Below are 27,522 nucleotides of genomic sequence, written 5' to 3'. Positions count from 1 at the left end.
GGTAAGGGATCTTTTTATATTAAATTCTCGAGTATCAATGATGATTTTGGGGCGAAAATTCACTTTTTATGTTATTACGTTTTTTGGAAGATAATCCGCAAAAACATTGATATATAGGAAAATATGATGAATAGAAAGAAAAAAATAGACTGAGTTTTTTTTTTATTTTTATGATCCTAAAGACTTTCTAGACCCAAATACTAATTTCCGAAGACAAAGAAAAACCATATTAATTTTCAAACCCGTGGTCAATGCTAATAGACAGAGTTTTTAAGCCCTTAACAATCTAACATTATGAATGTCGAAGATAATTTTGGCGCGAAAATATCATTTTTCGTACTATTGCATCTTTTGCAAGATAATCCGCACAAACATCCGATCCGTATATCGGAAAATATGATGAACAGAAAAAGAAATAAAAAAAAGTTTTTAATCTCTTAACAATCTAAGAATTATGAACATCGAAAATGATTTTGGTGCAGAAACACCCCAAACATTATTAATGAGTCAGAAAATATGATATGCAAAAGAAAAACAGCGATCAGGTTATATTTCTTCTACAATTGTTATTTTACAGGATTGTAATTGTGAATGTGAATTTCAAAACCAACTTAAAATAAGAGATGAGGTGGCACAAACTCATATTAATTAGTAAACATGTGTGACAAATCGAACCAAATAAGTAAAGAGATCTCTCTATCTGAATGCTCAAAACGGAGAACGCGAGGGAAGGAAGAAGAAGAAGAAGAAGAAGAAGAGATAAGCGCATAGTGAAACCCTAGTGGTGGTGGTGGATTCATAAGAGAGAGAGAGAGAGCTTCTTCAAGTCTAGGTAAGAAGGGGGGAAATCATACAACTACGTTACGATAGGATCGTGCGTCTCAAAAGAAGGTGGTGCTGCTGATCCCAGCCGTAGATTAGTCTCCGTTTCTGGTTGTTCCGGTGGAGACGCGGCAGAGATGAGGGGTCTTTTCAAATCCAAACCTCGGACTCCTGCTGATATTGTTCGTCAGACTCGCGATCTCCTTCTCTACGCTGATCGATCTAACTCCTTCCCTGACCTTCGAGAGTCCAAACGCGAGGAAAAGGTTTGGTTTTTTCTTCAGATTCTGATCTGATTTCTCGTTGTCGGTTTCTGAAAGTTTCTGATATGAATGAATCAATTGTGATTCAATTGATAGAATCCTGCGCAATGTTTTGAATCATGAGGTTTGAAATTGTGATAATTGGTTGTAGATGGTGGAACTAAGCAAGAGCATACGAGATTTGAAGTTAATTCTCTATGGAAACAGTGAAGCTGAGCCTATAGCTGAAGCTTGTGCTCAGTTGACTCAGGAGTTCTTTAAGGAGGATACTCTTCGCCGCTTGCTTACTTCTCTTCCTAATTTGAACTTGGAGGTAACATCTCTTCTTCTCATGATTTGATTTCAAAGACGGTATTCAACAATTCAATAAGAAGAAATTATCTTTTGTTTTTGTTAGGCAAGGAAAGATGCTACTCAAGTTGTTGCAAATCTTCAGAGGCAACAAGTCAATTCACGTCTTATTGCATCTGATTATCTTGAATCCAACATTGATCTTATGGACTTTCTAGTCGATGGGTGAGTTTAGGAGATGGATTTGGTTAATGGCTGCCACAAATTTAAAGTATTCTTCTAAGATCATGATCAGTGAGGTTTGTTTTATCATTCATATGGGTTTCTGTGATTTCTCTCAGGTTTGAAAACACAGATATGGCGCTACATTATGGTACTATGTTTAGAGAGTGCATCCGCCATCAGATTGTTGCAAAGTGAGCAAATTTTATATTTATCTTTGCTTACGACTTTACATTCTATACGTTTTTATACATAAAGCGACAATCTTCTACCAAATTAGAAACAGTTCACTAGTGGTGTTTCTGTCTGGGATAGTACAATGAAAGCTGCTTCTCTTTCTTTGGTTCAGATATGTTTTGGACTCACAGCACGTGAAGAAGTTCTTTTACTACATACAGCTTCCCAATTTCGACATTGCTGCTGATGCTGCTGCAACTTTCAAGGTTCGGAAACACTGCAACATACTTGGAATAGAATGTGAAATTTTCTCGAAAACACGCCATCATAACTCCAGTTGTGTGATTATTTTCTTGCAGGAACTTCTGACAAGGCACAAGTCTACAGTTGCTGAGTTTCTCATTAAGAATGAAGACTGGGTAAGTTCTCTTACTGTGTACCAAATCATAAAATATTGCTTTAAAGCATATGTATCTGTGTTCATCTCTGACAGTGCGGAATTGATCTGGTATGATTTACAGTTTTTTGCAGACTACAACTCAAAGCTTCTTGAATCAAGTAATTATATAACCAGACGGCAGGCTATTAAGGTAGAGTAACTTAGAGGAGTGGTAATATTACAAAAGGGTAGTCACGAAATATCAGTGACAGAGCATTCTGAATTTCTGATGGATTGTAATGTGTACAATTTTACAGTTGTTGGGCAATATACTACTGGACCGGTCAAACTCGTCTGTGATGACGAAATATGTGAGCTCAATGGATAACTTAAGGATTCTGATGAATCTTCTCAGAGTATGATGATGCTTAACCTGATACCTCATATAATTCTATTTGGTGTCTGGCTCTGCCTAACAGAGTTAATATTGGATATAAACTGAAACCTGTGGATGGAAATCTCTCTTGCAGGAATCAAGCAAGACCATTCAAATAGAAGCTTTCCATGTTTTCAAGGTATTTTTCTGTATTCTAAAAACATGGGAGTAGTTTTTTTACCCTGTGAAACATGATCATCAGTCAGACCACTTTGAAAATTGGATTATCTGGATTTTTTAAAGTGTCTGTTTTGATGTGTTTGTAGTCTGAGTTTTGATAGGGGCAATCAAAGTGTACTGACATTATTGTTTTCGTACAGCTTTTTGTAGCGAACCAAAACAAGCCTTCAGACATCGCCAACATTCTGGTGGCGAACAGAAACAAGCTTCTGAGATTGTTGGCTGATATCAAGCCGGAAAAAGGTATGGGACTTGTGTTATGAGACTCTTGTATCACCAGAGTTTGGACTTCATTCTCACCGTAAACAAATTTCTTATGTTTATGATTCATGTCTGTTTTATGGCAGAGGACGAGAGCTTTGAAGCAGACAAAGCTCAGGTTGTGGGAGAGATAGCAGGTCTGCGAGAGCTCGCTTGAGCTCGCACATATGCACAGAAGCTCATGCTTTCTGTTTAATCTTTGAAAGACATTTTTGGAACATCAAAGATTTGTTGTTACTTATTTATTAGGTACTCTCTCTCTCTCTCAGTGACTGAGGTGTTGACTGGTATGGATCTTTTAGATTATATGAATTCACATGTACACTCGTTTAGTGTGGATCAAATAAAATGGCATTATAAATCATTAAATCCTACATCCTGAATGCAAAAAAATCATAAAAGCATATGGCAACCCGACGTTAAACCTACTGAAAATGGATAGATAAGCAGATAAACCATATGAATCACTCTCTCTATGCACAAAGAGAAAAAAGAAGCAAGTCAAGTGCTAATCTTAAGCATACTGAGACCGAGCCCCGTTGGATGCTCCATGCTGAGCCGTTTTAGCCTCCAGTTTCCTTCTCTTAATGACTACAAACCAAGTGAAGGCTTCTAGTAGGGTGGCCACGATAGCGAGAGCAACGATAATACCTATGTAAGAATTTTTCCACTCTTTCTTGGGACTCAATATTCCTAACCCTTTGAACACATTCACCACCCCTAGGATGATTATTGTGTAGCCGATTGTGTGGTGGTAAATGTTCCAGTAGAGCCTGTGCTTGTGCTCTGGTTTTGGTCTCAGAAACATCGCAAACACCTAATGTGTCGCAAGCAATTAACCGGTTAATAAAGCTATATACCTATATATTACTGGTTTTCTATGTAATGTGAAGTGTTCTTCAAGTGTGAAGTGTGTAGTGTACCTGAATTGTTGCTAGAGAGAAGAGAGCGATCCCGATAGCACGGTGGGTGCTATACTGAATCCCTGGTGAGTCGCCACCAAGTTTGAGACCAGTAGCCCATCCGGCAACGCCAACGATGTATGCAGAAGCCTGGCAGAAAACGTGAATATAGAACCAAGCAGGGTCTGCTGATTTGGCTACTCTCAAGTATCGAGCAATGATTGCCCCTATAGGCATCATTATACCCCAGCTCACAGCGTTCAATATTCCATGTATCTGCTCACCATTTGACCAAAACCAAATCATTATTCTCTGTTGGCCACATTAAAAAATTAAGGAAAGAAAAGAATCAACTCACGTTGCGTTTGCGAAGCTTGGAACTTCCTCCAGCTCCTCCCGCAGCTGCTGAAACACCGGAGACCAGATTGAGAGTGGACATGGTGCGAACATTGTTGCCAGAAGTTGGATGAGGCAGAGGACTGTTCCCAGACATTGACCCATCTTGCCACACTGTGTTAATGGTTCCACCATTCCCTAGATCCTGTGAAAGTTTCAGACTTGCCAACACAACAATCTCATTGTTCTGGTAAGTTGCAGACAACCCAGAGACGTTGAAGCTCAGATCACCCTCTTGTAGACTGGTCTGGTAGCTTTTGATAGGGGAAGTGTAAACCCTGACAGTGCCATCTGATTGTGGATAAGCCACGATGGCTTGAGCTCCCACCATTCCCGTAGACGTAGGGTTCACGGCCCAAGCCACCCATTTGCCAGAGGTGAGCTTGGTGTGGCGATAAGCGATGTGGAGACTCCCGGTGGAAGAATCATAAGTGTAATGGAGGAAAGAATCAAGAAAAGGTAGGTCGTTGCAGGAGTCAAAGACATTGTTGCTGGAGAATTTGTATTTGGAACATGTCTGAGCAAAGGACAGAGTAGTCATGGAAAGGGAAAGGACAAGGGTAAGACAGAGGATTTGATTGAAGAACTTCATCATAGAGATATGATTACTCTCAGTGGATCAGAGGGTTTAGTAAAGAAACAGACTCAGATGTAAAGAGAAGGAGATGGTTGAAGAAAGAAGGAAGGGAGAAAGAGAGATTAAATATGAAGAGAAAAGTGTGGGGTTAGCTTTGTTGGTTAAGCTGTCTAATGGAGATCATCATAACTATTTCTCTTTTCTTATTTGAATCAAATTATGCTTATTAGCTTGCTTTCTATTTGCTGTTTCTTTTTTTTTTTTGTAGAGTGAATAAATGTTTTTTTTTATCTATTAGCATATATACTTGTGTGATCTATATACAACATTAAAATTAATGGCTCAACAATAATGCTCGTTGACTTAAAGCACACTTCTTTAAGTTAAAAAACAAGAACCTCTAGTTTATAGATTAGGGTAAAATACAGAATCTAGTTTACAGACAATTACAATTACTAGTTTACTACTAGAGTAAGAAAAGAAAAGAAGAAGAAGGGTTAATAATGGTGAGGGTCAACAACAACCGGTTCACACCTGTCTCGCCTGTTCTTTGTTTCTACCAACTTCTCTTTCTCTCTCTCTCTATCAATGTGTATATCACAACTACTATTGGTACATCTTGAACCTAAAAGTAAAGTAAATAATTGATGGCTGTTTAGAACTTATTAATTTGTCTTTTACTTACACGAATATATGCGTGGAACCATAGATACTTAACATAGATGTATCATTAAAAAAAAGAAATGAAAGGACAGGGAGGAGTGAATGCAGGTGAGCAACCACACCGGTCTGTGAGAGATCCTATGCCAAGTGGTTGGGGTTTTTGGGTTTCTAGAGTTTATTAGTTTAGTTTTTCATTTGGTCAAAATCTCAACTGCCTCCATGTGGATGTTGGACCCCTTTGCTTCCACGTGTCATTCAAGTTCGTCTCATCGTCAACGCTTTTGAGAGCTCAATGAACCCCTCAAAACCTAAACCTACGTTCGTTTTTTTGTGTGGCCCTCCCCACCCACTTTAATAAAAAAAATACCCAAAAAACAAAAGAAAAAAGAGTAGTAGTGTCAAGAGTGGGATTTGAACCCGCGCCCTTTCGGACCAGCACCTGAAGCTGGCGCCTTAGACCAACTCGGCCATCTTGACGTTTTTCTCATTAACTCTACATTTGTAAATATAAAAGCCATGTAAATGTACTAGCCGACTATGATGATTGATGAGCATCATACAAACATAGTTAGTGCAATAATACTACTAAGCAATTAATATATGTCTCTCCATACACTTATGCTCGAGTTTGACACACGACAATTACTAAAAAGACACATGGTTTGGTGGTGTGACTTTAGTCTCAACTTTTTAAATGTTACTAATTAACAATTTCCGAAACTCTTGGATATATAAAGAGGGAAAATTCCCAAAAAAAACCTCAACTAATTTTAATTTGGATGTTTAATACCCAATAGTTTTTGATTGGAATAAAAATACCCGATATATTAAATTAATATCAAATAAAACCTTATCTTTAAATCTAGGGAACATTCAAACACGGAACTTAACAGCCGTCAACGACCGTTACGGAATTACTAACTGGCGTTAAATTTCAGTCACACATGTTTTAATAGTTATATAGTTATATAGAATATATTTCCAACAGTATTTGAATATGTTGATGTAGTCTAGTGGTATTCGGTTTGTTTTGAAACCAGGTTACCTCGGGTTCGATTCCTTCTACCTTCACCTTATTTTTGCTCGCTTTTTTTTTTTTTTTTCCTCGAAACCAGTTTGTAAAGAGAATCTGGTCGGAGATGCCGTGTAGCCATATATATCCCTCTGAATCTCGGATAGCATCGTTCCTTGGCTCTCGGATCATAACCGTGTTCGCTTTGCCGATTCGAGCTCCCTACAACATCCAAGGGTGGTTCAAAGAGATATAGATTGTCAGATCTGGCTACGATTACAGCATATGGTGATGATGTGGAAGACGATTGGCTTGGGATTAGAAACACGTTGAGGAGACTGGTTCGTCGTCATGAGCATATGAGATTGGGATTGGGAGAGATGGAGGGAATTTGGCTCGGATTGTTTCAGGTCTTGGGATCTGGACGACACGGAGGTGGAGGGTGAAACACTGAAAGGCTGTTTCAAGGGAAGAAAAAAAAAACCAAAAAAACGCATAGTTAGCACTTACTAGGATTCGACCCCTGGTAAATCAATAATAAAACAGACAAGCAACCACTAGACCACATGAACATATTCGAATATATCTGTAAACATATTCTATATATGTATTGAAATATGTGTGACTGAAATTTAACACCGGTTAGTAATTCCGTAACGGCCGTTGACGGCTGTTAAGTCCCGTGTTGGAATGTTCCATAGATTTAAAGATAAGGTTTTATTTGACATTAATTTAATATTTCAGGTATTTTTATTCCAATCAAAAACCATTGGGTATTAAACATCCAAATTAAAATTAGTTGGGGGTTTTTTTTTGGAATTTTCCCTATATAAAGATGAATAAAAAAACAATAGAGATATGCTTTCTTCATGCATTTTGAACTATTGATTCCTTGTTGACTGAGTCGAAGCCCTTCGTAAGATTACGGGCCTCTGGACTCTAAATGGGCTTATTTCGGGTAACAGTTTACGGGGCGGGTTATACCAAATCGGGTCGGGTGAATGTTCCATATGAAGAGTGGGTTGAATTGGCGCATTCCCAAACAATCGATTACAATGGCGGCCGCGTTTCTGCCGGCGACGACTCTCCGTCTAACTCCCTACTCTACTCTCCGCTTCTTATCCTCCTTCCCTATTTCTAATGCTTCTCATTCTCTCCTTCGCCCTCTTCGGCGCCGAGTTCTCCCACTCTTCGAAGCTTTTCCGGCCAACTCTCGCCGGAGATGCTTTTGCACAGCTGTCTCCGAATCTCTCGGTTCCGGAGAAGGTAAAAAAGTTGAGAATTACGAGAAACGATTCGGGAGTAAAGTTGGAGAGTTCAGGAAGAAGTTGAAGATAGCGGAAGTGAAAGGAGGAGCAGACGAAGGGCTGAGCCGGGTCGGGCAGAGTCTTAACATTATGGGTTGGGTCCGAACACTTCGATCTCAGAGCAGTGTCACATTCATTGAGGTTATTCTCATTATCTGTTCATATTTCCCTATCAGTCCCTTGATTGATTGATGACAAAGTTATGGTTTTTGATATTTTTTTTGGTGTGTGTTTAAAGATCAATGATGGTTCATGTTTATCGAACTTGCAATGTGTGTTGAATTCGGATGCAGAGGGGTATGATCAGGTAATCACTATGACCTGAGAACAATGATTAGGACTTGGGAGCCTTCAATATTTGAGCTTTATATATAAACCCTGTGTTAACACTGAGATTACTGGGACGGAATAATAGGTAGAATCTGGTTCGATTTTGACTGGAGCATCCGTATCTGTACAAGGTACTATTGTGGCTAGCCAGGGAACAAAGCAAAAGGTGGAACTTAAAGTTGAGAAAATCATTGTGGTATGTCTTTGCTTCTTCTACTTTGGATTTGAGATTGAAAGTATGTTTTTCTAAATTTTATCACTTACTCCCCCACTTTATCATAGGTTGGAAAGTGTGACTCTTCTTATCCGATCCAGAAGAAAAGGGTCAGCCGGGAATTCTTGAGAACCAAGGCTCATCTACGTCCTAGAACCAATACTTTTGGGGCGGTAACTTTCCTTTTTCCATTTACCTTTTATACTTTCCTGATACTCCATACTCTAGACGACTCCTGTTACCTTCTTGGAATTCAATGTATCATCTCGCCTAGAAATGTCGCTCTTATGTTGAATACTGCGTATACTACTCACCTTTCAAGCTTCGGTTTATTGAAACTTGACGGCGAACTTACAGTCTTGCGATAATTACCAACTTCTATATTCTTAAAATAGGCAAAACATCTTGTTTCAGGTGGCGAGAGTTAGGAATACTTTGGCATATGCTACACACAAGTTCTTTCAAGAAAGTGGTTTTGTTTGGGTTGCAAGCCCAATTATTACAGCGTCAGATTGTGAAGGAGCTGGAGAACAGTTCTGTGTCACTACACTCGTAAGGGTTTTAGCTCTCAACATCTCTATATTCGTTTATAACCCATTAGCAGCTTGATCTTTTTCACCAAGAACTATAACTCTCAACTCCACATGGAAGAAAAAAAAAAAATTACTTCTAAATTTTACTTCAATGTTTAGATTCCCAGCTCCCATGAGAACACCGATACTTCCATTGATGCAATTCCGAAAACAAAGGGAGGGTTGATCGATTGGTCTCAGGTGTGTTCCAGCTCCATATATTTTGTATTTAAGAATGGTAGAATATGAACTTGCACTGTAACAAATTTCATGGATGTATTACTCCTTAGGACTTCTTTGGGAAACCAGCATTCTTGACCGTCTCTGGGCAACTCAACGGAGAAACTTATGCAACCGCTCTCTCAGATGTAAATGTTGATTCCTCAAGTGATTGTGAGCTAGATTTTGGTTAGTCAGTGACTTAATTTATCATTCGTATAACGTTACAGGTATACACATTTGGTCCAACATTTCGAGCTGAGAATTCTAACACGTCTAGGCACTTAGCCGAATTCTGGGTCAGCATTACTAAATTCTCCAGCCAAACTCGCAATTAATTTTTTCTTACCTAACTGCAATATACTGAAGACCTCTCTTTCTACCATATAAGATGATTGAACCAGAACTTGCTTTTGCCGACCTGGATGATGACATGGCCTGTGCCACCGCCTACCTCCAGTACGTAGTATGTTACTCTTTCACTTTATATTTCCCTCAAACTATATATGAGCTTGTCAGTTTGTTGTGTCATTTGGAATTAGTGTGATTTATCTCTTGGTATTTGGATAGGTAAAATACGTTCTTGATCATTGCAAGGAAGACATGGAGTTTTTTGATACATGGATTGAGAAAGGAATCATTCGTCGCTTGAGTGTATGTCCTTCAATTCTCACTCTATGATCGGAGAATAATATTATGCAGTTTGCACTGGCTGATATTGTTATTATTGGTTTACAATTTATCTTGTAAAGGACGTAGCTGAGAAAGAGTTTCTACAGCTTGGTTACACAGACGCCATTGAACTTCTTCTGAAAGCAAACAAAAAGTTTGATTTTCCGGTAAGGGCTTTACTTTCTCCTTTTTGGGATAGATTTGAACTGTAAATTTTGGAATAAAAATGCAAAGTCGCATATACATTTCTTTTTCTAAACCTGTGACCTATTAGTCTACCTGTTTGTGTTTTGGTATTTTCTGTGTAAGCAAGCTGTGATTCCATATTCATTTCTAGTTGGTATATTATTTAAATTGATATTATTTCATTGTCGCATGTGAGTAGAAACATCAAATGTTGCTTGCCTGATAGAGCTACTGTATGTGGCAGGTGAAGTGGGGGCTGGATTTGCAGAGCGAGCATGAAAGGTATATAACAGAAGAGGCATTTGGGGGTCGCCCAGTCATAATAAGAGACTATCCGAAGGAGATAAAAGCATTCTATATGCGGGAGAACGATGATGGGAAGACAGTAGCAGCAATGGATATGCTCGTGCCTCGGGTAAGTTTAAGATAATTCAAAATCCTGTTGATAATAAGAAGTTGTTGATAGTGAATGATGTTGATAGTTTTGAGTTTAAAAAGATAGGAGAGCTGATTGGTGGAAGCCAGAGAGAGGAAAGGCTTGAGGTGTTGGAAGCGAGGCTTGATGAGCTGAAACTCAACAAAGAGAGCTACTGGTGGTACCTCGACCTACGCCGCTATGGATCAGGTCTCGTTCTTCTTCTTATTCTTTGAATCAAAAGATAAAAAACTTGGGGAGGCTGATGAAGTAAGTGCCATTATTGTTTGTGTGTGTGTAGTTCCTCACGCAGGATTCGGTTTAGGGTTTGAGAGGCTGGTCCAATTTGTCACCGGAATTGACAATATTAGAGACGTTATTCCTTTCCCGCGTGCACCTGCCTCTGCCGAATTCTAATTATTACTTGACCCTCCCATCCCAGTGCTCCACATTTCTTCCAAGTTCTTGCTCTTATGTGCCATTTGAGATAAACAACAAACAAAGAAACCTCAAAGGAAGTAATTGTTTGTTCCAAATTTTAAAATATATTTGTATATGTTATCACCCTTTCATAAAAATTGATTTGTTTTATAGAGTTTTTGGTTTTGTTTCAGTAGATAAAATTTTTACTTTCTATGTACTTATACCTTAACTAATGTTGATAACATGTAAACTTCAAAAAATATTGATGGAGGATTTTATGGGTAAAGAAAATATGGTGTATGTATAATTACACTGAAAATTGTAACAAAATAAATAATCTACATAGTAAGTTCTACTAATTTACTGAAAAAGGCAACAAAAGCTGACAATTTGTATAACATTTCTCTCATCATAAATCAAAGTACATAAGATTTTGTAATTATTTGTCACAGAAAAGAATGACAGACACTTGTTGTGTCTCTAAATTTGACAAAGGGAAGAAGAAACAACTCTTCTGAAATCCTGCCCCTTCAATGGAATTAAACCTTCATGCCGGTTTTAGAGTCACCTCGGAACTGAAAGGCCAAGCTCTGGAGCAGCAAAACATAAATGATCACCAAGATTATATTAGGGTGCTGATTGTGGTAAAGAGACAAAGATGGATGCATATGGCTTAATGATTCCATTATAATATTTTAGGAAAGGTTTTACGAATCATACAGAAACCAAAACTTGACAAAACAATGAGAGCTTTAAACTAGACTATAAAATCTCATCTAAAATAGCTTCTCCCAAATCTAGACTATAAAATAACTTGTCAGGGATCATTGGTGATAGAACCCACCTTTAAAACAAACTGCAAACACATCTCACGTGCCATCGACTCCATCTGACCAAAGAACATTTTATAGATTACTACGTTACTGTGACACTCTTATACACGGATCAAGAACTAACTTGAAGAAACTAGAATTCACATAAAAGCAAAAGCACAAATACAGTGCGCAGATGATGCAATTTGGCATTATGTTTACTAAGTGCCCAGTTCAAGTTCTGTATATTTTCAGTTTTTTAGGCCAACATAGTTACCTAGTCCTTTTTTCTCAGATTTTCATCTGAAAAAGTTGCAAGGGTCCATGTGGTGATGGTGAGACTATGTGCCTGCATTAACCAAGTACTCATAGTCCGACACTGAACCTAAAAACTCTTTCCCTTAGAAACTGTGTCACTCAGACAATATAAGTTGCCTTCCTACTTGTTAAACCCAAAGATATAATCTTACCGCACTGAGCCACACAATGCAACTAATGCGCCAGAAACACAAAGACTTCGGCCTTCGGGAGTACTCTACTTTCTACTTAACCAACTAAACTAGTCACAAGCGAAAAAATTCAATAAAGACCAAGAATCCACGCAGCTAGGAAGAAGCAAAGAATCAAACACATACAATGTTTCATTGCAGCAATCAATCAGCTCCTAAGATCTACCTACTATTGGATCAGTTACTAAGGCACATTGGAAAGCAACTATAATTTTAGTAACAACTATTATAGCCATAGATCAAAAGCAAGCAGAGAAGAGCCAAAATGAGTTAAATTCAAAACAAGGAAGGAGAGTAAATGCCAATGGAGGAAAGCAAAAAAAGTGAACTCACAAGGAAAAGTAAAGAGAAAATGCATTAGAGGTCGGGAGAGGTGCAGCAAAGTGTACCCTGAGAGAGAGCTCGGCTACTCCTTGAAGTTGTGCTTAGGCACGAAGTCAACCTCGCTGCTGCCACCGTGCTGTGCAGCGGTAACAAAGACTGAACACATCCCAGTTCTGATGGACACCTTAAGAGGTTGATACATTTTGTAAAAAAATTGTCAGATAAAAGGAAGATTGAAATTGGGTAAATTTATATATCGGATGCAAACCTGGAGAATGAGAAATGGCGAGAGGGTTGAGAAGGTATACGAAATCCAGCTGATGAGGCAGGCGACGATGATCCAGTGGCGGATCTGAGGGCAGATTTGAGAGAAGAGACAGAAGCTCTGTTAAACAGCTTACGACAAGCAGCAGCCATTATTACACAGAGACAGACGAAACCACGACCAATGTGATCCAAAGAAGGATCGGGTTTTTGTTAAGGTTTTAAGCCTAACCAAAATAACTTTACTTTTAAGAATGTGCAGAATCATATTGTTCGAAACAATCCCAATTTAGAACCATTTTTTAATAATCCAAAATATTGTTGCGTGATTACGTGAATTCATAAAAGCTTATTCATCCATTTATCGCATATATAATACTACAGAAACGGACTTGACATTGTATCAGATGATGTCAAGAAGACAAAAGCAAAAGGGTTGATTGAAAGAGGCAAATGGAGTTAGAGAGATACTTGGGACAATAATCAAACAACATGTACAACTTCTTCTTATCTCTCTCTCTGATGAGACACACCCGAGTCATGAGAGATAGAGCTAGCGAGAGAACATCTGACTGACTAAATAAATAATCAAAAGCAAATCATTCACACCTACAAATAACATCATCATTTTTTTTTTCCTTCTCTTCTCCTACGTTTTACGTCTCCTTTTCCAACCAACAACGAAGTTTGATTTTTTTTAGAGCATAAATCTATAATTAAAAACAACCTAATATCAGCCCACACTGCTTCTTTTGTTTCCTCCACTTGGGTTTATGTGCACTTGATTCTGCTCTTCACTTGCCTGCCAAAATGCCAATAACATCATCATCAACAAATCAGCTACATATGATTCCTTCTAAAGTTATTTCACTATTCAACACTCTTTTATCACATCACCTCTACTGCTACTTTTTGCTTTGACTTTGGTGACTTCTGCTGTGTGATACCGAAGGAATTTTCGATGTCATCATCGACGATTGCAGACCTTCAAGTAGCTGCAGAGCAACACACACACACACAGGTTTAAAACGAACGCGCCCAACCAGAATTTAGGGACATTATGCAAACTTCAATATATAAATACTTACTCTAGAAGTTGGCTGGATCCTGCGGATTGATCTACGTGGCTCTATACCCTCTGATGTTTTTGAAGAATTCTCAGCCAAAGCTTTATCCTCTTCGATTTTGGCTAACCTTCCCGCAGTAGGAGCCACTTTCCCTCTATTAGTGTTCGAGGAGGAACTATTCTTGGAACCAGTATCATGGGAGGATAGTGTGGTTTGCTCTTCCACTGTTCCCTTGAATGGAACACCAGATGCAGGACACTTGTTTTCTGCACTTTCATCAGCAACGTCATCAGATTCCATATCTGAGGCTGTTGTACTACGCGACTCCTTGCGGGTAATTATCCTAGCAGCAGCACCCAGTTTCTCTTTGGGTTTGGGCGCAGGTTTAAAAGTCTTGGGCTTCGATATTGTTGTCTGTTTCTCTCTAGATATAGTTTTCGGTGGCACTCTCCAGCTACCTATTCCAGAATTTTGGGGCACAATTGTTTTCACAGGCTTAGCTGGTTCCTTCCGTTCCCGAGTTTTACTGCTCGCCTCTGAAATGTAGTGTTGGCTCACGTCCATAAACTTCCTTTTCTTTCCAGGTTTAGGGACACCAAAAATCACTTTTGAACCTTGCTTTTGTAAACCAGTTCTCTTCATTCGGAGTGGATCTGGTTTGTTCTCCTCTCTGGTACTCCTTCCAATGTTAAATGTATTCTCTGAGACACCGAGGTCAAGAACGCCAATCTGAGGCGGTTTCCCTAAGTCTGGATCATCAACGATCTTTATACTCTTGTCTTTTACTTCAGCCACAGGAGCAGGAGTTCCTAATCTAGGACGCTTCTCCTTTGGGGTATCACCCTGCAATTCAAAAATCTCAGTCTTGCAAAATAGCCAAATCATCCAAAAGAGAAGCCTCTAAATCCATAAAAGGGTGAAATACCTCATGCGACGAGTAGATGTTTTCTCCTGAACTAGAACATTCAATCCACTTTCCATCTTTCCACTCAAGAGAAGGCCGAAGGTTCCAAGCTTTGATCGTCAAAGTGTCTCCTTGTGCTGCAGATTTTTTAAGAAAAAAAAGAAAGTTATGAGAACAGTGGATCAGACAAGCAACTTAGAGCACAAAAATAAGATATCTTCATCAGGCATTGGCCTCTTCACGCACCAGGAAAATGCACAGTTACTGTATTTTCATCTTTCTTGTTCTTCTCTGTAATAACACCCTCCAACCAACTGAAGGAAAAACAAATACAAATTAAGTTTCCAAACTTCTTGGAAAGAATAAGATTTCACAAACGGATTTTGTGCTTTGGTCTGATGTTAGGGGAAAGAATTAAAACAACTGACTATAGAGACAGTGATTACCTGTCATGCACCCATGAGTCTACCCTATCTCCAATTTTCCAAACATGATCCCCAATAGCAGCTCTACGTCTCTTCCTGGTTCCTTCATAAGGCATGGCAGTAACAGAACGAGCAGTTCTTATTTTAGGCGCCTGATCGCCTTCGCCCTTGAGGGCTACCCACTCCTTCAGTTTATCTGTTCCTGATAAAAGATAATATAAACGGATCAACCAATCAATTAATAAAGCAATGGAGCCTCTTTGTAGACTTCAGTAATCAGTTCTGCAACCTTTCAAATAATTTTACATGCAGATAATACAATACTTGAAAGTAGGTGATTACATAGGATTACATATTTACCTATACTAGGAAGAACTTGTGAACTAAAAGATCTATTGATGATAATAAGGTTTAAAGCAAACCATTTTGTTAAATGCACAAACCTTGTTCTACAGAAAGGTCACTGAACAACACGTAAGCTTTATCATCCTCTAAGCTCAATACATTGGCTGAGTACCATGCGGTTCTTAATCCAGATTCTTCCTTGTAAACCTTCAAAAGGAAATTTTATATCCGTTACAGAAAGAACACAATCAACTTATGAACAACGTATATATGCAAATGTAGCACAAACCTCTACATTAGAACCCTCCTTGATGTTATCATTATTTGTCGCTTTCATACTCTGTTGACTTTCAGTTTGGGTGTCAACCGAAATTTTTGACCCAACTTCTGATTCGAAAACCACATCACTGTTTTTAGCCAAGTCTGCACCTTTATCAATATTTTGTCCCTTTTTCTTTCCAGTAGCAGGAACTGGACCAGACACACCATCTGCGGTTTTCACAGAGCCGCCCAATTCAGTCTGCACAGTTCTGGGACTGGCAAAAGTTCCCTCACTAGTCGCCACAGTTTCTTTTTCTAAAACTGCAGTTTTACAGGGCTGCACTTCCTGAGATTCTTGAGCTTGCCTCCAGTAATTACTTGGACCTGCCTCCACCAGCTTATTGAGCAACGGAGGATGACCCATGGAAACAAGTATTCCAGCTTGTGAAACAGCCTCTGATGCCAATTCCGCTGCTTTTACAATGGAGTCCATATTTTCAGCATACTTGGTAGCCGCTGTGGCAGCTTCAACCCTCTTCTTAGCTGTCTCTCTCGCAGCAATAAGAACAGAACTGGACCTCACCACTGCACCTTCACCCTTCCAGACAGAAGCAGGGGTACCCTGGCCTGGAAATATATTATCATTTGACTTCAGGAGTCCCTGATCAGTAGCATTTGGAAGGGATGCTTCTTCAGCCATCAATTTGGCCTGCAATGCAGCATTAGCTGCAACATTGGCGGCAGCAGCTGCAGCCTTTGCCACCGCAGCAGCAGCAGCTATGGCAACAGCAGCCGAAGCTAATCTGTCTTGAGTATCTGGCTGGAGGCCAGCATGCCTTTGTTGCTCTATCTGCTTCCATACATATTCACTGTGACTAACAGCTGCAGTAGCAAGAGCAGATGCATCTTCTGCATGTATCTTAGCCTCCTTAAGCTTATCAATGGCATCCTCTGACAGGACAGATCTCTGCTTTATTTCAGGTACAAGGTTACCACCAAAAATTGGAGATGGCAAAGATGATTTGATTTTTTTCCCGGGAAACGTAGATACCAGGTTCATAGGGACTGCAGTGATAGAAACAGTACTGGGCAGTGTGCCAGCATTAAAACCCAGATTAGCCGGAGTAGGTGTAACAGGCACAGATGTCGACATAGAAACAATAGGTGAGGCAGCTAATTCTGTCTGCTTTAGCGAATTCAAAATGCTTGGACCAGACTCAATAGAGACTGGCATCTTCTTTCGCTTCCTTGATTTTGTCCCGGTGGAATGTTGAGCAGATGCTACAACTGTACTCGTTGGCTCAAGTGTAGGTGTCACTTTGAAAACATTGCTAGGGGTTCCACTCTGAACATGCTTTGCGCCAGAGTAAGTCAAGGGTGATTCTTTCATGGGAGTCAATTTTACAGGTTCAGTGGACGGATAGACGGGAAAACGAGAACCAACATCTAATCCACTAGTTTGCTGAGAAGCAAGCCAAGGGTTACGGTAAGCGAGAGGTGACGTCCAAGGGGTATTATGTCCAACGATATTTGTAGTTGGTGGAGTTTGGTGAGTATGTGATGAAGAAAGCAATGGCTGCTGAGTAGCAGCTGAACCTCTCTGAGCGCTACTTGATTGTAAAGTATCATGGGAAGTTGATAAACTCCATAAAGGTGATGAGAGTGGAATCATGGGGTTTGCTGTTGAACTCTCTTTCCTACTGGTGTGACCTGCTGATGGAGCCTCTTTCTTCCCTGGAATTGCAGTTTGGGTATTTAGATCAGCAATGCGTTAACAACAGCGCTGAGAAGTAAAAGCTTAGCAGACCATAAGATTTTTAAATGCAAAATAAATAAATGCAGAAACCTGCACGTGATTGCAATGGCGTTTCAGGAGTAGCAACCAGCGATTTCTGAGCTCTTACAGCACAAGTACGCCATGCTTTCTCCCAGCTGTCCTTCCCACCATCTAAAGAAGTGAATAGTGAACAAACTTTGTCTCAAACGTGGATAACGCAACAGGTAAAGAACAAACAATCTTACCTGGACCACCAAATGCAGATATCATATAAGCTTCATCGGGTGCTGTTCCTTGGCTGTATCAGAAGAAAAAAAACATAACAATCAAGAATAAGATTGCAAGAAGTTCAAAGGACATCACGCTCAACTCTCACAGACACAACAAGACTTAAGAGCATAGGGCTAAGAAAGAGCTTACATCAGAGCCCCATATACAAAAATCTGTGCACGTAGTTGCACTTGTTGCAAGTCTGTAAACGGTCGACGCAGAATACTTGAGAGAGCAGAAGAGTTCAAATCCGGTACACTTGCCGTGGGGGTTGATAGGGTTCCAAAAGATTTTAGATTAGGGCTCTGAAGAATTTGCTGCTTCTCAGTAGATTGCGTTATCGGAATAGGACAAGCCAAATTTTGATTAACAGCATTTGTTTTGCCTCCACTTTGAAATTGTTGATAAGGTGTAGCCCCTTTCACACTAGTTCCTTTCCGAGAAGTCTCTTTTCCTGCAGACTTGGATGTTCGCCTGGGTTTCCGCTCAGATTTTGTTTTGGAAGACTTTGCAGCTGTTTTCTCTAAGCTAGATGTTGAAGGAGATCCAACCACAATCTGAATAAACAAAAACAAATGCTACGTAAGGACGAAACATACAAATGCCACAGAATTCGTCTTGAACACTGATAAAAATATTTTAAGATATAAACAGGAGGTACCGGAGAGACGAGGGTAGCCTGTGAAAAATTAACAGCTTTGGAAACTTCCCCTGCTTTCAGCTGATCGGGAGTTAAGTTCATTTCACTGCTGAAGGTCTCATTTTTATTCAAGACCGGAGACCCAGCAGACGTAAAACTCAAAATATTCTGATCTTCTGGCTTTTTGACACTGTTTGTCTCTATCTTATTAAGTTGTTGTTCGGAAGTCTTAACAGCAGGCGAAGAATTAAGAGGAGTCTTCAAATCAGTAGCAGCGTCTTCTGTTGCGGTTACATAAGATTTTATGGAAGGCTCAGAACATGCCGAAGCATCTATATCACCTGCAATATCCCCAAGCACAAGTACACATTTTTGATGAGTGCATGAAATTAATTGCATGGATCTTGAAAAAGGAAAGCCGTTCCAAGATCAAGATCTGATGAAGTTAGACAGAAGTTTTTCAGTAACTGTATTCTTTTGATTAAGAGCCTAGAGTGTAGACTCTGTCGGAATGCATACATGCTACACCTAATATGTAATTTCCTAGTAAACCATTGTGAGGAAAACAGAAGGAACTGCAAAAAAAGAGAGGAAATTTCCTGCTGCTTCGAAGATCATACAGACTCACCTTTGGGGTGTGAAACAGGAGTCCCAGCTGTCATAACACCACCGGATGCAGCAGTGTTATCCTCTTCCTGGCCATCTTTTCCAGCTTCACTCCCAAGATTAGCCAAGGAGCTAGTGCTAGGGATTTCATTTATACTATCCTTGTCCAGAATTGACTGAGTCTCTGCCAAGGAAGAGGCAAAAGAAAAAATATTGCTACAACATAAATCAACCGATCGAAAGGTAAAAATACCTGGTAAGGTCTACATGGAACGGCAAAATACAAAGAAACAAGATAGTGCAATTAGTATGGCCCAAAATAGAAAACGTTACCAGGAGCTTTTACAACTTCTGTTACTAGATGTTCTTCTAGAATTGTTTCCTCAGGCTGCTGTTGCAAAACTTGTCCAGCAGCATCAGTATTTACAGCATCTTTTGACTCCTCAGAGCCAGGAAAGTCTTCAACAAAGTGCGTACTTTGCTGAGTATCTTCAGCATGCTTCTTAGCTTGTTGGTCCATCTGACTCCATGAACTACTTGCATCCACAGGTGGAACGGTTTGACCATTTTCAGGTTTACCCGATGAAACCTTCTCAGTTTCAGAGAAACTGCCTTGGTCACTTGCATCACAGGATGTCTTTAACATATGTAACTCTATTGAAGAAGTGGGACCAACAGTAGGTGCTCCATCTTGACATAGAGGTTGTAATTCTTTGGGATCGAGAGAACCGTCAATCATAGTCTCTGTGGAAGACATTTAGAGGGGTTTTAACAAGTAATCATGTTAAATGCCATATGCAGCAGGAAGGTATCCCCAAAAGAAAAAGAAACGCAAAACGAGGGCTACTGAGAGAACGAGAAGGCAAGTGTAATAATACACACAGTATGAATAGTATATAAAGAGGATTAGACAATCTGATTACCTGACTTGTCTGTTGGAATGGTGTCAGATTGAGATTCTGACTCCGCCAGTTTGGAAGCAGACCCTCCTGAAACATAGCCAACAGAGTCGGACACAACGCTTTCAGATAGAATTAGAGAGCTCTTGACATCGTGATATCTATCATTGGCATTGGCATGCAGTTCCATGCTTTGCTCGAGATTAGAAGTGCGAGCACTACCTTCATTACTGTCACCCTTCACAGACAGACCACCTTCTGTAGCTTCAACCACTGAGTCTGTAGGTGAAATATAAACACTTTCTGAAGTTTCAACTGCTTTTATCTGTGTATGTGTCTCAGTCTCTATCTGAAATGTAGACTCATGTTTACTTGTGATAACTTCCATATGTTGATGACTAAGTGACTCAGGCTTCTCAATGGAAACACTGTTTGCTATAGTTGTCAATTCCCCAGCACCTTCCAGAGATGTTTCAACCGCTCCGCTAGTATGAACAGTACTGACAAGGAGATCTTCGCATTGGGTCCCTGAAACATCTCCTCCACCTACCTCAAGAGTAGAGAGAGCTTGGTCTCCACTTTCTAGTACTGTGACATCAGATCGCTCTGTCTCCTTCAAATCAGGCTTTGCAGTTTCGTCAATATTTTCAGCTCCCACATTTTCAACTTCGGAAACTGAGTCTGCATGGCTATCAGAATGAGCCTCAACCAAAACCGACCGTGCATCAATAGTTACTTCATTGCGATTAAAACTACTTTCAATCTGGTTGCTGATAACATTTTCATCATTCGAAGTCTCTGGAAGCAAAGTGTTCTGATTATTCAACTCACCACTAGAAGTAATCACAGTAAGTACAGTTCCATCGTTACACTCGTCTTCCATCCTTGATTCTGCATTGACTTTGTCTTCCGCTTGGTCAAGAAGATTATCAGTTGTCTCAGTTCCTATCTTATCAAGTTCAGCAGTATCTGCGGCCTCTACTGTCGCGGTATTTGACGCCAAGATAGTATTCTTTTCCTCAAGCGATGCCTCTTCCGCAGTGGTTGGTAAGTCATCTTTCACCAGAACCTGTTCCTGTCCAGCATCTGTCTTTACTAAAGAGGACTCTCCTGGATTATCATCAACAGATGGGCTTAGTTGTAAGTCCGTGATTTCCTCTTTCGAATGAGTTTTTTCAAGGGATGTCTGACCAGGCTCCATTGGTTCCTCCATTGTACAACCTAGTTCATCAGAAGTGTCAGATTTCTTGATAGTATCTTCTCTTACAACAACTTCGTCCTGTCCAACTGAATTCAAAAGCATTTCAACAGATTCCGACGAAGTAGCCTCAGACCATACATTATTATGCCTCGAAATGGCACAGGACTCCGTTGCAACTGAACTAAACACTATACCACTACTTCCACGAGAGAAATCCTCAATCCAGTTATTATCTTCGTTACCCTCAATACCAAGAAAAGCCTCACTTTCACCTAGACTGTCAAACCTCAGATGCGTGTTGAGTGTATCGTCAAAATCAAACTTCGGAAGAGGATAAGGCTGTAAAACTGGTGGGAATTTGTTGTTTGCTTCACCACCTAAATGGAGATTCTGGTTTTGAAAGTCATTGTCATCGTACTCCATGGGTTAATTTCTGAAACAAGAGACATATATGGAAGATTCAATACAAAAAAAAAAAAAAAAAAAAAAGACTCATAATAATATGATGTGGAGTGGAGTAAAAACAAACAGTAGGAAAACGAAAAAGTACCGAAACAAGAGTGTATGGAGACGCTACCTCCCTCCATTCGGTGACAAAAAAACCTGGCCGTCAGACCTCAGCTTTTCCCAAATCGCGCGTTCATCTACTACTGCTCTCACCACAACAACACCATATACGATACGCGTCAATTATAAAAAATTTCATTCCCACTCAAATCCACGAAAAACCTAACTGCGTGACTCGCTAGAAATTGGAAAAAAAATTGAAACGGTGGTGAAGAAGTAAAACTCACCGGAAAATTCAAACAGACGGAGAGGACCTAGGGTTCCGGCGAAGAAACGAGGTTTGGTTTGGCGAGTGAAGCAGATTGGGGCAGAAGAGAGAAAAAAATGCCCGATAAATTAAATATTCGCTTTCCTCGGCAAATGCAATGAGAGAGAGTCTTCTTCTTGTTTTAAGTAAAGCCCAAATTCTAATATTATTAATTAATATTAATAATAACGCCAGAAAATAACATTTGGAGAGGATGCTGATGCGACTCAATCCTGAGCGACACGTGTCGAATTTCTGGATCTTGTGGCTAAGATTGAATTCAACAGAAAGACGCCTCCAGGTTTTTCACTTTTTGAAACGTACGCTCTCAAATTTATTGGCTAAACAGTTCCGTTAAAACATAATATATTTTAAATGACTGAGAGAGAGAGGTAAAAAGGTAAATATTTTGTTTGCCGACGAGGACGACCAAGAAAGAGGTAGAAAGTTAAATGTTGAAATGACTATTGACCCACTGGTTTTACTGGAAGGAGGATGAAGAGATTGGCTGAGTTTCAAGATGATTGGCTGAGTTAAATACTGAAATTGAAAGTATTCTTTTTTTAGGGTAAAATTAAAATCAGATGGAGGCTTTTTTGTGTGTTAGAAGGCAATTGACGGAAGCTTATTAGGTTAATATGGGCTTAGGCCCATGCATATGTGACCCACACCATTAGACGATTTGGAACAATACTTGTGTTCACCCCTAGCCCCTCCATTCACCCCCTAACAAAATAAGACAATAAAGTCTGTATACATTATTGTAAAATGAAAAAACTTAAACCGCACTTTAATCAACTTAAACCGACATATATAAAATCTAAACCCTAACCATCTCATTTGTGAATCCAAACTGATATATAATTTCATTCTACTTATAAAATCTAAACCCTAATCATCTCATTTGTGAAGCCAAACCGACATATAATTTCATTTTAATTGTGAAATCTAAACCCTAACATCTCATTTGTGAACCCAAACCGACATATTATTTTGTTCTACTTGTAAAATCTAAACCCTAACTATCTTATTTGTGAACCCAAACCGACATATAATTTTGCTCTAATTGTAAAATATAAACCCTAACCACCTCATTTGTAAACCCAAACTGACATATAATTTTGTTTTAATTGTAAAATCTAAACCCTAACCACTTCATTTGTAAACCCAAACCGACATAATTTTATTCTAAGTTTAAAAATCTAAACTAAGCCAATATTTAACTTTCCTTAATTAAAAGTATACAGAATTTGTTTCTTTAATTTGGTTTGCTTTTTAATTTAATTTAAATTTAATTTTAAAATAAAATATTAGATGGAAGATTCTGATTGGCTGAGAGAAGAGGGGGTGAATGGAGAGGTTCACCCCTAAGTATTTTTCGACGATTTGGAAATGGAGGTGTAACATTTTTAACCAAACCGAACATGTGCTATGCAGTAACACCCTCACAACCTGTTTGGTTAAGTTTTGTTTTCTCTGATTCGGTTTGGTTTTAAACCAAATAGAACCAATAACACAATACTGTATTTTTTTTTTGTGTGTTATAGTACCACATTGATTTCTCCAAAAGATAATGATAAAGATCATTTAGACAATAGTTGGAAGGTTTGACAAAAAAAAAAAAAAAAAAAAAAAAGACAATAGTTGGAAGAAAGTAAATCAACCGTATTGCTTCGAATGTAATTTTTTTTGTAAACAAACTCTAAAACAAATCAAACACAAATTAACTTCGGTTAAAGCTCATCTAAATTTCTAATAATTACTTACAAACCAAACCGAATCCAAACAAAAACCTGAAATGACCGTCCCTTTTTAAGCGTAAGTGGGTGGAAATACACATGTCAGGCATCGTTCTAGGAAAGAGCATTCCACTTCGTTGTTATATATTGCAAATTCTTGTTAATAAACAAATTTATCCATAAACCATTTTACTACTAATATGAAATGTTAGGGGACGGAAAAAGTAATATAAAGAACCGTCCGCTCTGCCAAAATTTATTTAATGTCACCACTAATGTGTACTATTACTTTTCTAAGATTTAAAAGTTTCCATTTCAATATGTCTTATCTATACAACTGTATTTAGTGTTTGTTGTAATAGTTATAACTAGATTCGGACCCGCACGTACGTGCGGGGATGATTTCAAAACCAAAATTTGTTATCATATTTGCAATATATTACGTATATATATATATATGAAATTATTAATGTAAACATATTTTTTTAAGAATGTTATTAACATTCATAACCCTATCTCATACTATAAGTTTAGTATTCAATTTATTTTTTATTTGGTTAGACAACAAATGATGAGATTACATTGAAAAAATGGTAAGAAAAAAGTGATGTATCTATTTGGGACTGAAAACTCGTCTTGTCCCGCCCCAAGAACTATCAAACCGGGCTAAAATATTAAAACTTCTCAAATCAAATGACCTAAATTGTCTACCTGAATAAATCCAACTCGATAGGCTTGCCCATAACAATTTTGCTATTTTTTCCGTAAAAACCCATAGGAGAAATGTCTGCATTTATCACATTAAAATTTTGCAAAGCCCATGGATAACATGTGTTTCAATTAAAAAAAAGTTCCAATATAGATAATTATATGTTAAAGGGATTGAGATAAATTTTTCGTTTTTATATTCTCAAACTATCTAAAGTTTACCAAAAAAAAACCCAGTTTTTTTCTACCAATCCGAAGTTGACATGTAGAGTTAGTCAGTTACTCAAGTGAGATTTGAGAATTGAATATAGGTACCAAAAAAGAAATTAGTTTATCCAGATTTTTGTCAGATATTTTATAAAGAATATTTGGATAGTATTTTTTCGTTCCCTTCTTCCATATTTTTTGTATGTCATGGTCCTTTTTCCGCAGATAATTCGAAATTAAGCTCGGAAATCTCGGCTTAGTTGAATGTGTTGAGATTGGATTTGATATTCGTAATTCTTGTTTCAAAATTTATTACAATTAGTTAGAATATTCTTTCTTCCTTAGTATTTAATTTTCTTACAGGTCTGTTTGGATACACTTATATCGTATACAGTTCATATATTAATTGTGTATGTTTGGCTCTAAGTTATACATATCCTTATTCTGTTTTTAATGGCATTTCATATAATAAATAATCTTTAACCCTATGTCTACTTATTAAAAATGCTTTCTTTTTAATAGTATAGATTTTTTCTGATATGTAATATGTAAGATATATATTAAAGAAATGGGTGAAAGATTATGACGGATTACTCGTATTTTCATTTTTGATATTCTCAAACTCTATAAAATATTCAAATACTAATTTTTTTTTTCAAAATGATCATCTTAAAGTAGGCACATACCCATTCTGAAGTTGACGCTTACTCAAATTAAAGATTTTGAGAACTGAATCTAGCTAGCAAAAATGTTTATACTTTAACTTGTTACCCATTTTTTTACACTATAATGTTTTTTATTTTTTGAATTACACGTGTGTATCTTATACCCGCTATAATTAGTCATGATATTTGAAATAAATAATATGGAGATTTTGAATATATTACACCGTCCCATTTATCATGAATAGTTTGTCAACATTTTTTATTTTTATATATTCAAAAATAGAAATGTATATGGAAATATTTTTCTGATAGATAAAATTAAAATAAAATATTACTATTTAAGTCTTACATGTGTAAACATTATTTTGTTTTGTTTTGTTTGATTGACATAATTTAAATAACGAACAAATTAAATGAAAATAAAACAGATAATGTGAATTTACAATTTCTAATTAGTTTTATAAAATGTATTATTAAACATTTTCATTATGGGACATAAATGTCTACACCTTGTGATATATGTTGTGTTGATGGATACACAAATCTACAATACAATTACATACTATTCTCTTCTATATCTTAAGACTAAACACCATAAACAATAAAAAAATGACATGAGTACATCATATGAAAAGCCAGATTTAATCGACGGTAAATCTATTTGTAAAAAATTTAGTAAATGGAAAATTGTTTAAATGTTTATAGACAATGGTAATGCTTGTAAATATATAGGATATATGATGACTATATTATGTGTGTATAAATGATCAAATTAACTCATGTACAAAACCTAGATGCATCCTTACACTCTTTAGGTTTAGGTATTATGTATGTCACTTTTTATGTATGTTATCCACTATCTGCAAATACAAAATTCTATATTTAAATATAAATAACAAAATTGTGAACCTACAATAAAATAAAAATAAGACTCACCCCATATAAAATATAGGAGACTAATGATGGACTTTGGTTACATATTCAACATCATCTGCCGTTTTCTTTTCTAAAACCATTGCACACTCGTATTCCAAGCTATGCAGGGTTAATTTTCTCAGTGGCCGTTGAAAATATTCTTTTTATGAAATGATTTATGTAGTGTGTGCAACTTTAAGAAGATATATAGAGCTCGAAGATAGTTAGGTTTAGTAGGATCAAAATCTCAACAAATAAATACTTAATTGCATATTACTTTAATTTCTCAGGCAAAATAAAAGCTGAATTAACAGCATATCTTGTTTAAATATCTTTTAATCAGTATTTTAGTGAATCAATAATTCAAATTTTCTTAAAATTTTGGGAGTTTTTGAAACTATCCAAAAATCCAATCAAATATTTGATCAAGGTATGCTGTTAATTTCAGGAGTAGTAAATTATTTAATTGTTTCTTGCAAATATTTTTTCTTTCGTTATCATTTATAGCATTTTGAAATGATACTACAATTAGGGTCGGTTGAAAGGTATATTAGTTAGTATAATTTAAATATTTCATAATTAAGCAAGTAATTAAACTAAGATCATATTCTAAGATACTTTCCGAGATTTTGGTTTTAATTTCCGAGATTATGTTAACTTCCCTTATAAGTTAGACACATCTTTATTATTTTAGAAGATATTGTAAGATTGAATTTTACTAATCGATGGACTTAAAGATTATGTTGCTAATTATGTGGTTAGGTTTTAATTGGTTGTTTTAATTCTACTCTAATTATGGGGGTTGATTTATTTAGATTTTATGATAGGTTTTAATTCCTTCCGATTTTTATGTGTTAATGTGTTAAAATCATTTAATATTTGTTCTATCAAACTGTTTGGCTATAAGTATACATATCCTTATTCTTATTTGAGTGGCATTTCATGTAATAATCTCTTAATCTATGTCTACTTATTAAAAATGCTTCTTTTTAATAGTATAGATTTTATGTTAATATCTCTAACACACCAACTCCAAACAAAGCAACGGTGGGTATTTGATTCAACTCGTAATTCCTATTAATATTTTAGGCTTTTAGCAACTCCCAAAACTAATAAGAAACAAATTCTATATTAACAAAAATAAAATAAAAATAAATATAAAAGGATACGACCATTTATCATAATTGGTGTGCAATCGAATTAATTTAAATGCAGGATACTAACATGACAACAGACCACTCTTATCCCCAC

At 37.5% G+C, this 27,522-nt stretch overlaps 5 protein-coding genes and 1 non-coding gene across 13 annotated transcripts; 2 read left to right on the top strand and 4 right to left on the bottom strand.

Moving 5' to 3' along the window:
* Positions 1-581: 581 nt before the first annotated feature.
* Positions 582-3,395, top strand: LOC104731845 (putative MO25-like protein At4g17270). The gene is made up of 11 exons (XM_010451338.3): positions 582-1,088; positions 1,237-1,398; positions 1,483-1,601; positions 1,718-1,792; positions 1,948-2,041; positions 2,135-2,194; positions 2,297-2,365; positions 2,472-2,570; positions 2,685-2,729; positions 2,911-3,013; positions 3,118-3,395. The coding sequence occupies exons 1-11, from the start codon at positions 960-962 to the stop codon at positions 3,186-3,188; spliced, it is 1,026 nt and encodes a 341-aa protein (XP_010449640.1). The 5' UTR covers positions 582-959; the 3' UTR covers positions 3,189-3,395.
* Positions 3,365-5,199, bottom strand: LOC104731844 (cytochrome b561 and DOMON domain-containing protein At4g17280). The gene is made up of 3 exons (XM_010451337.3): positions 4,292-5,199; positions 3,955-4,209; positions 3,365-3,848 (listed from the first exon to the last, which is right to left on the bottom strand). The coding sequence occupies exons 1-3, from the start codon at positions 4,922-4,924 to the stop codon at positions 3,546-3,548; spliced, it is 1,191 nt and encodes a 396-aa protein (XP_010449639.1). The 5' UTR covers positions 4,925-5,199; the 3' UTR covers positions 3,365-3,545.
* Positions 5,200-5,965: 766 nt separating this feature from the next.
* On the bottom strand, positions 5,966-6,046 carry TRNAL-CAG (transfer RNA leucine (anticodon CAG)). Its single transcript has one exon. It is a non-coding gene; the product is annotated as a tRNA-Leu (tRNA).
* Positions 6,047-7,439: 1,393 nt separating this feature from the next.
* Positions 7,440-11,091, top strand: LOC104731843 (asparagine--tRNA ligase, chloroplastic/mitochondrial). Of its 2 annotated transcripts, none has more exons than XR_015573797.1 (14): positions 7,440-8,029; positions 8,127-8,195; positions 8,304-8,414; positions 8,501-8,605; positions 8,847-8,984; positions 9,125-9,205; positions 9,295-9,372; positions 9,454-9,522; positions 9,615-9,682; positions 9,794-9,877; positions 9,976-10,062; positions 10,326-10,496; positions 10,580-10,706; positions 10,798-11,091. XR_015573797.1 is itself a non-coding variant. In XM_010451336.3 (14 exons), the coding sequence occupies exons 1-14, from the start codon at positions 7,583-7,585 to the stop codon at positions 10,911-10,913; spliced, it is 1,758 nt and encodes a 585-aa protein (XP_010449638.2). In that variant the 5' UTR covers positions 7,440-7,582; the 3' UTR covers positions 10,914-11,091. The 2 variants fall into 2 exon arrangements, 1 of the variants encoding a protein (XP_010449638.2); XM_010451336.3 differs by having other exon boundaries at positions 9,615-9,689.
* A 101-nt stretch (positions 11,092-11,192) lies between these two features.
* LOC104731841 (protein NONRESPONDING TO OXYLIPINS 2, mitochondrial-like) lies at positions 11,193-13,109 on the bottom strand. Of its 4 annotated transcripts, none has more exons than XR_758671.2 (4): positions 12,833-13,097; positions 12,574-12,748; positions 11,764-11,808; positions 11,193-11,509 (listed from the first exon to the last, which is right to left on the bottom strand). XR_758671.2 is itself a non-coding variant. In XM_087477499.1 (4 exons), the coding sequence occupies exons 1-3, from the start codon at positions 12,979-12,981 to the stop codon at positions 11,789-11,791; spliced, it is 288 nt and encodes a 95-aa protein (XP_087333625.1). In that variant the 5' UTR covers positions 12,982-13,098; the 3' UTR covers positions 11,193-11,509; positions 11,764-11,788. The 4 variants fall into 4 exon arrangements, 3 of the variants coding, with proteins under 3 accessions (XP_087333625.1, XP_010449636.1, XP_010449635.1); XM_087477499.1 differs by having other exon boundaries at positions 12,630-12,748; positions 12,833-13,098; XM_010451334.2 differs by lacking the exon at positions 11,764-11,808 and having other exon boundaries at positions 12,630-12,748; positions 12,833-13,109.
* A 57-nt stretch (positions 13,110-13,166) lies between these two features.
* Positions 13,167-22,208, bottom strand: LOC104731840 (protein SWOLLEN 1). 4 transcript variants are annotated; one of them, XM_010451332.3, is made up of 18 exons: positions 22,018-22,192; positions 21,774-21,873; positions 20,245-21,656; positions 20,047-20,112; positions 19,457-19,867; positions 19,146-19,307; positions 18,539-18,858; positions 18,028-18,434; positions 17,853-17,905; positions 17,677-17,778; positions 15,859-17,564; positions 15,668-15,776; positions 15,246-15,426; positions 15,046-15,113; positions 14,821-14,936; positions 13,917-14,738; positions 13,726-13,823; positions 13,167-13,630 (listed from the first exon to the last, which is right to left on the bottom strand). In XM_010451332.3, the coding sequence occupies exons 3-17, from the start codon at positions 21,644-21,646 to the stop codon at positions 13,734-13,736; spliced, it is 6,015 nt and encodes a 2,004-aa protein (XP_010449634.2). In that variant the 5' UTR covers positions 21,647-21,656; positions 21,774-21,873; positions 22,018-22,192; the 3' UTR covers positions 13,167-13,630; positions 13,726-13,733. The 4 variants fall into 4 exon arrangements, with proteins under 4 accessions (XP_010449634.2, XP_087333624.1, XP_010449632.2 ...); XM_087477498.1 differs by having other exon boundaries at positions 21,801-21,873; XM_010451330.3 differs by having other exon boundaries at positions 20,047-21,656; positions 22,018-22,208.
* Positions 22,209-27,522: the final 5,314 nt, after the last annotated feature.

This window comes from Camelina sativa, chromosome 12 (assembly GCF_030686135.1).
Source record: "Camelina sativa cultivar CO46 ecotype springtype chromosome 12, ASM3068613v1".
In the NCBI taxonomy this organism is placed as follows: domain Eukaryota; kingdom Viridiplantae; phylum Streptophyta; class Magnoliopsida; order Brassicales; family Brassicaceae; genus Camelina; species Camelina sativa.
This window is presented reverse-complemented; position numbering and strand designations above follow the sequence as displayed.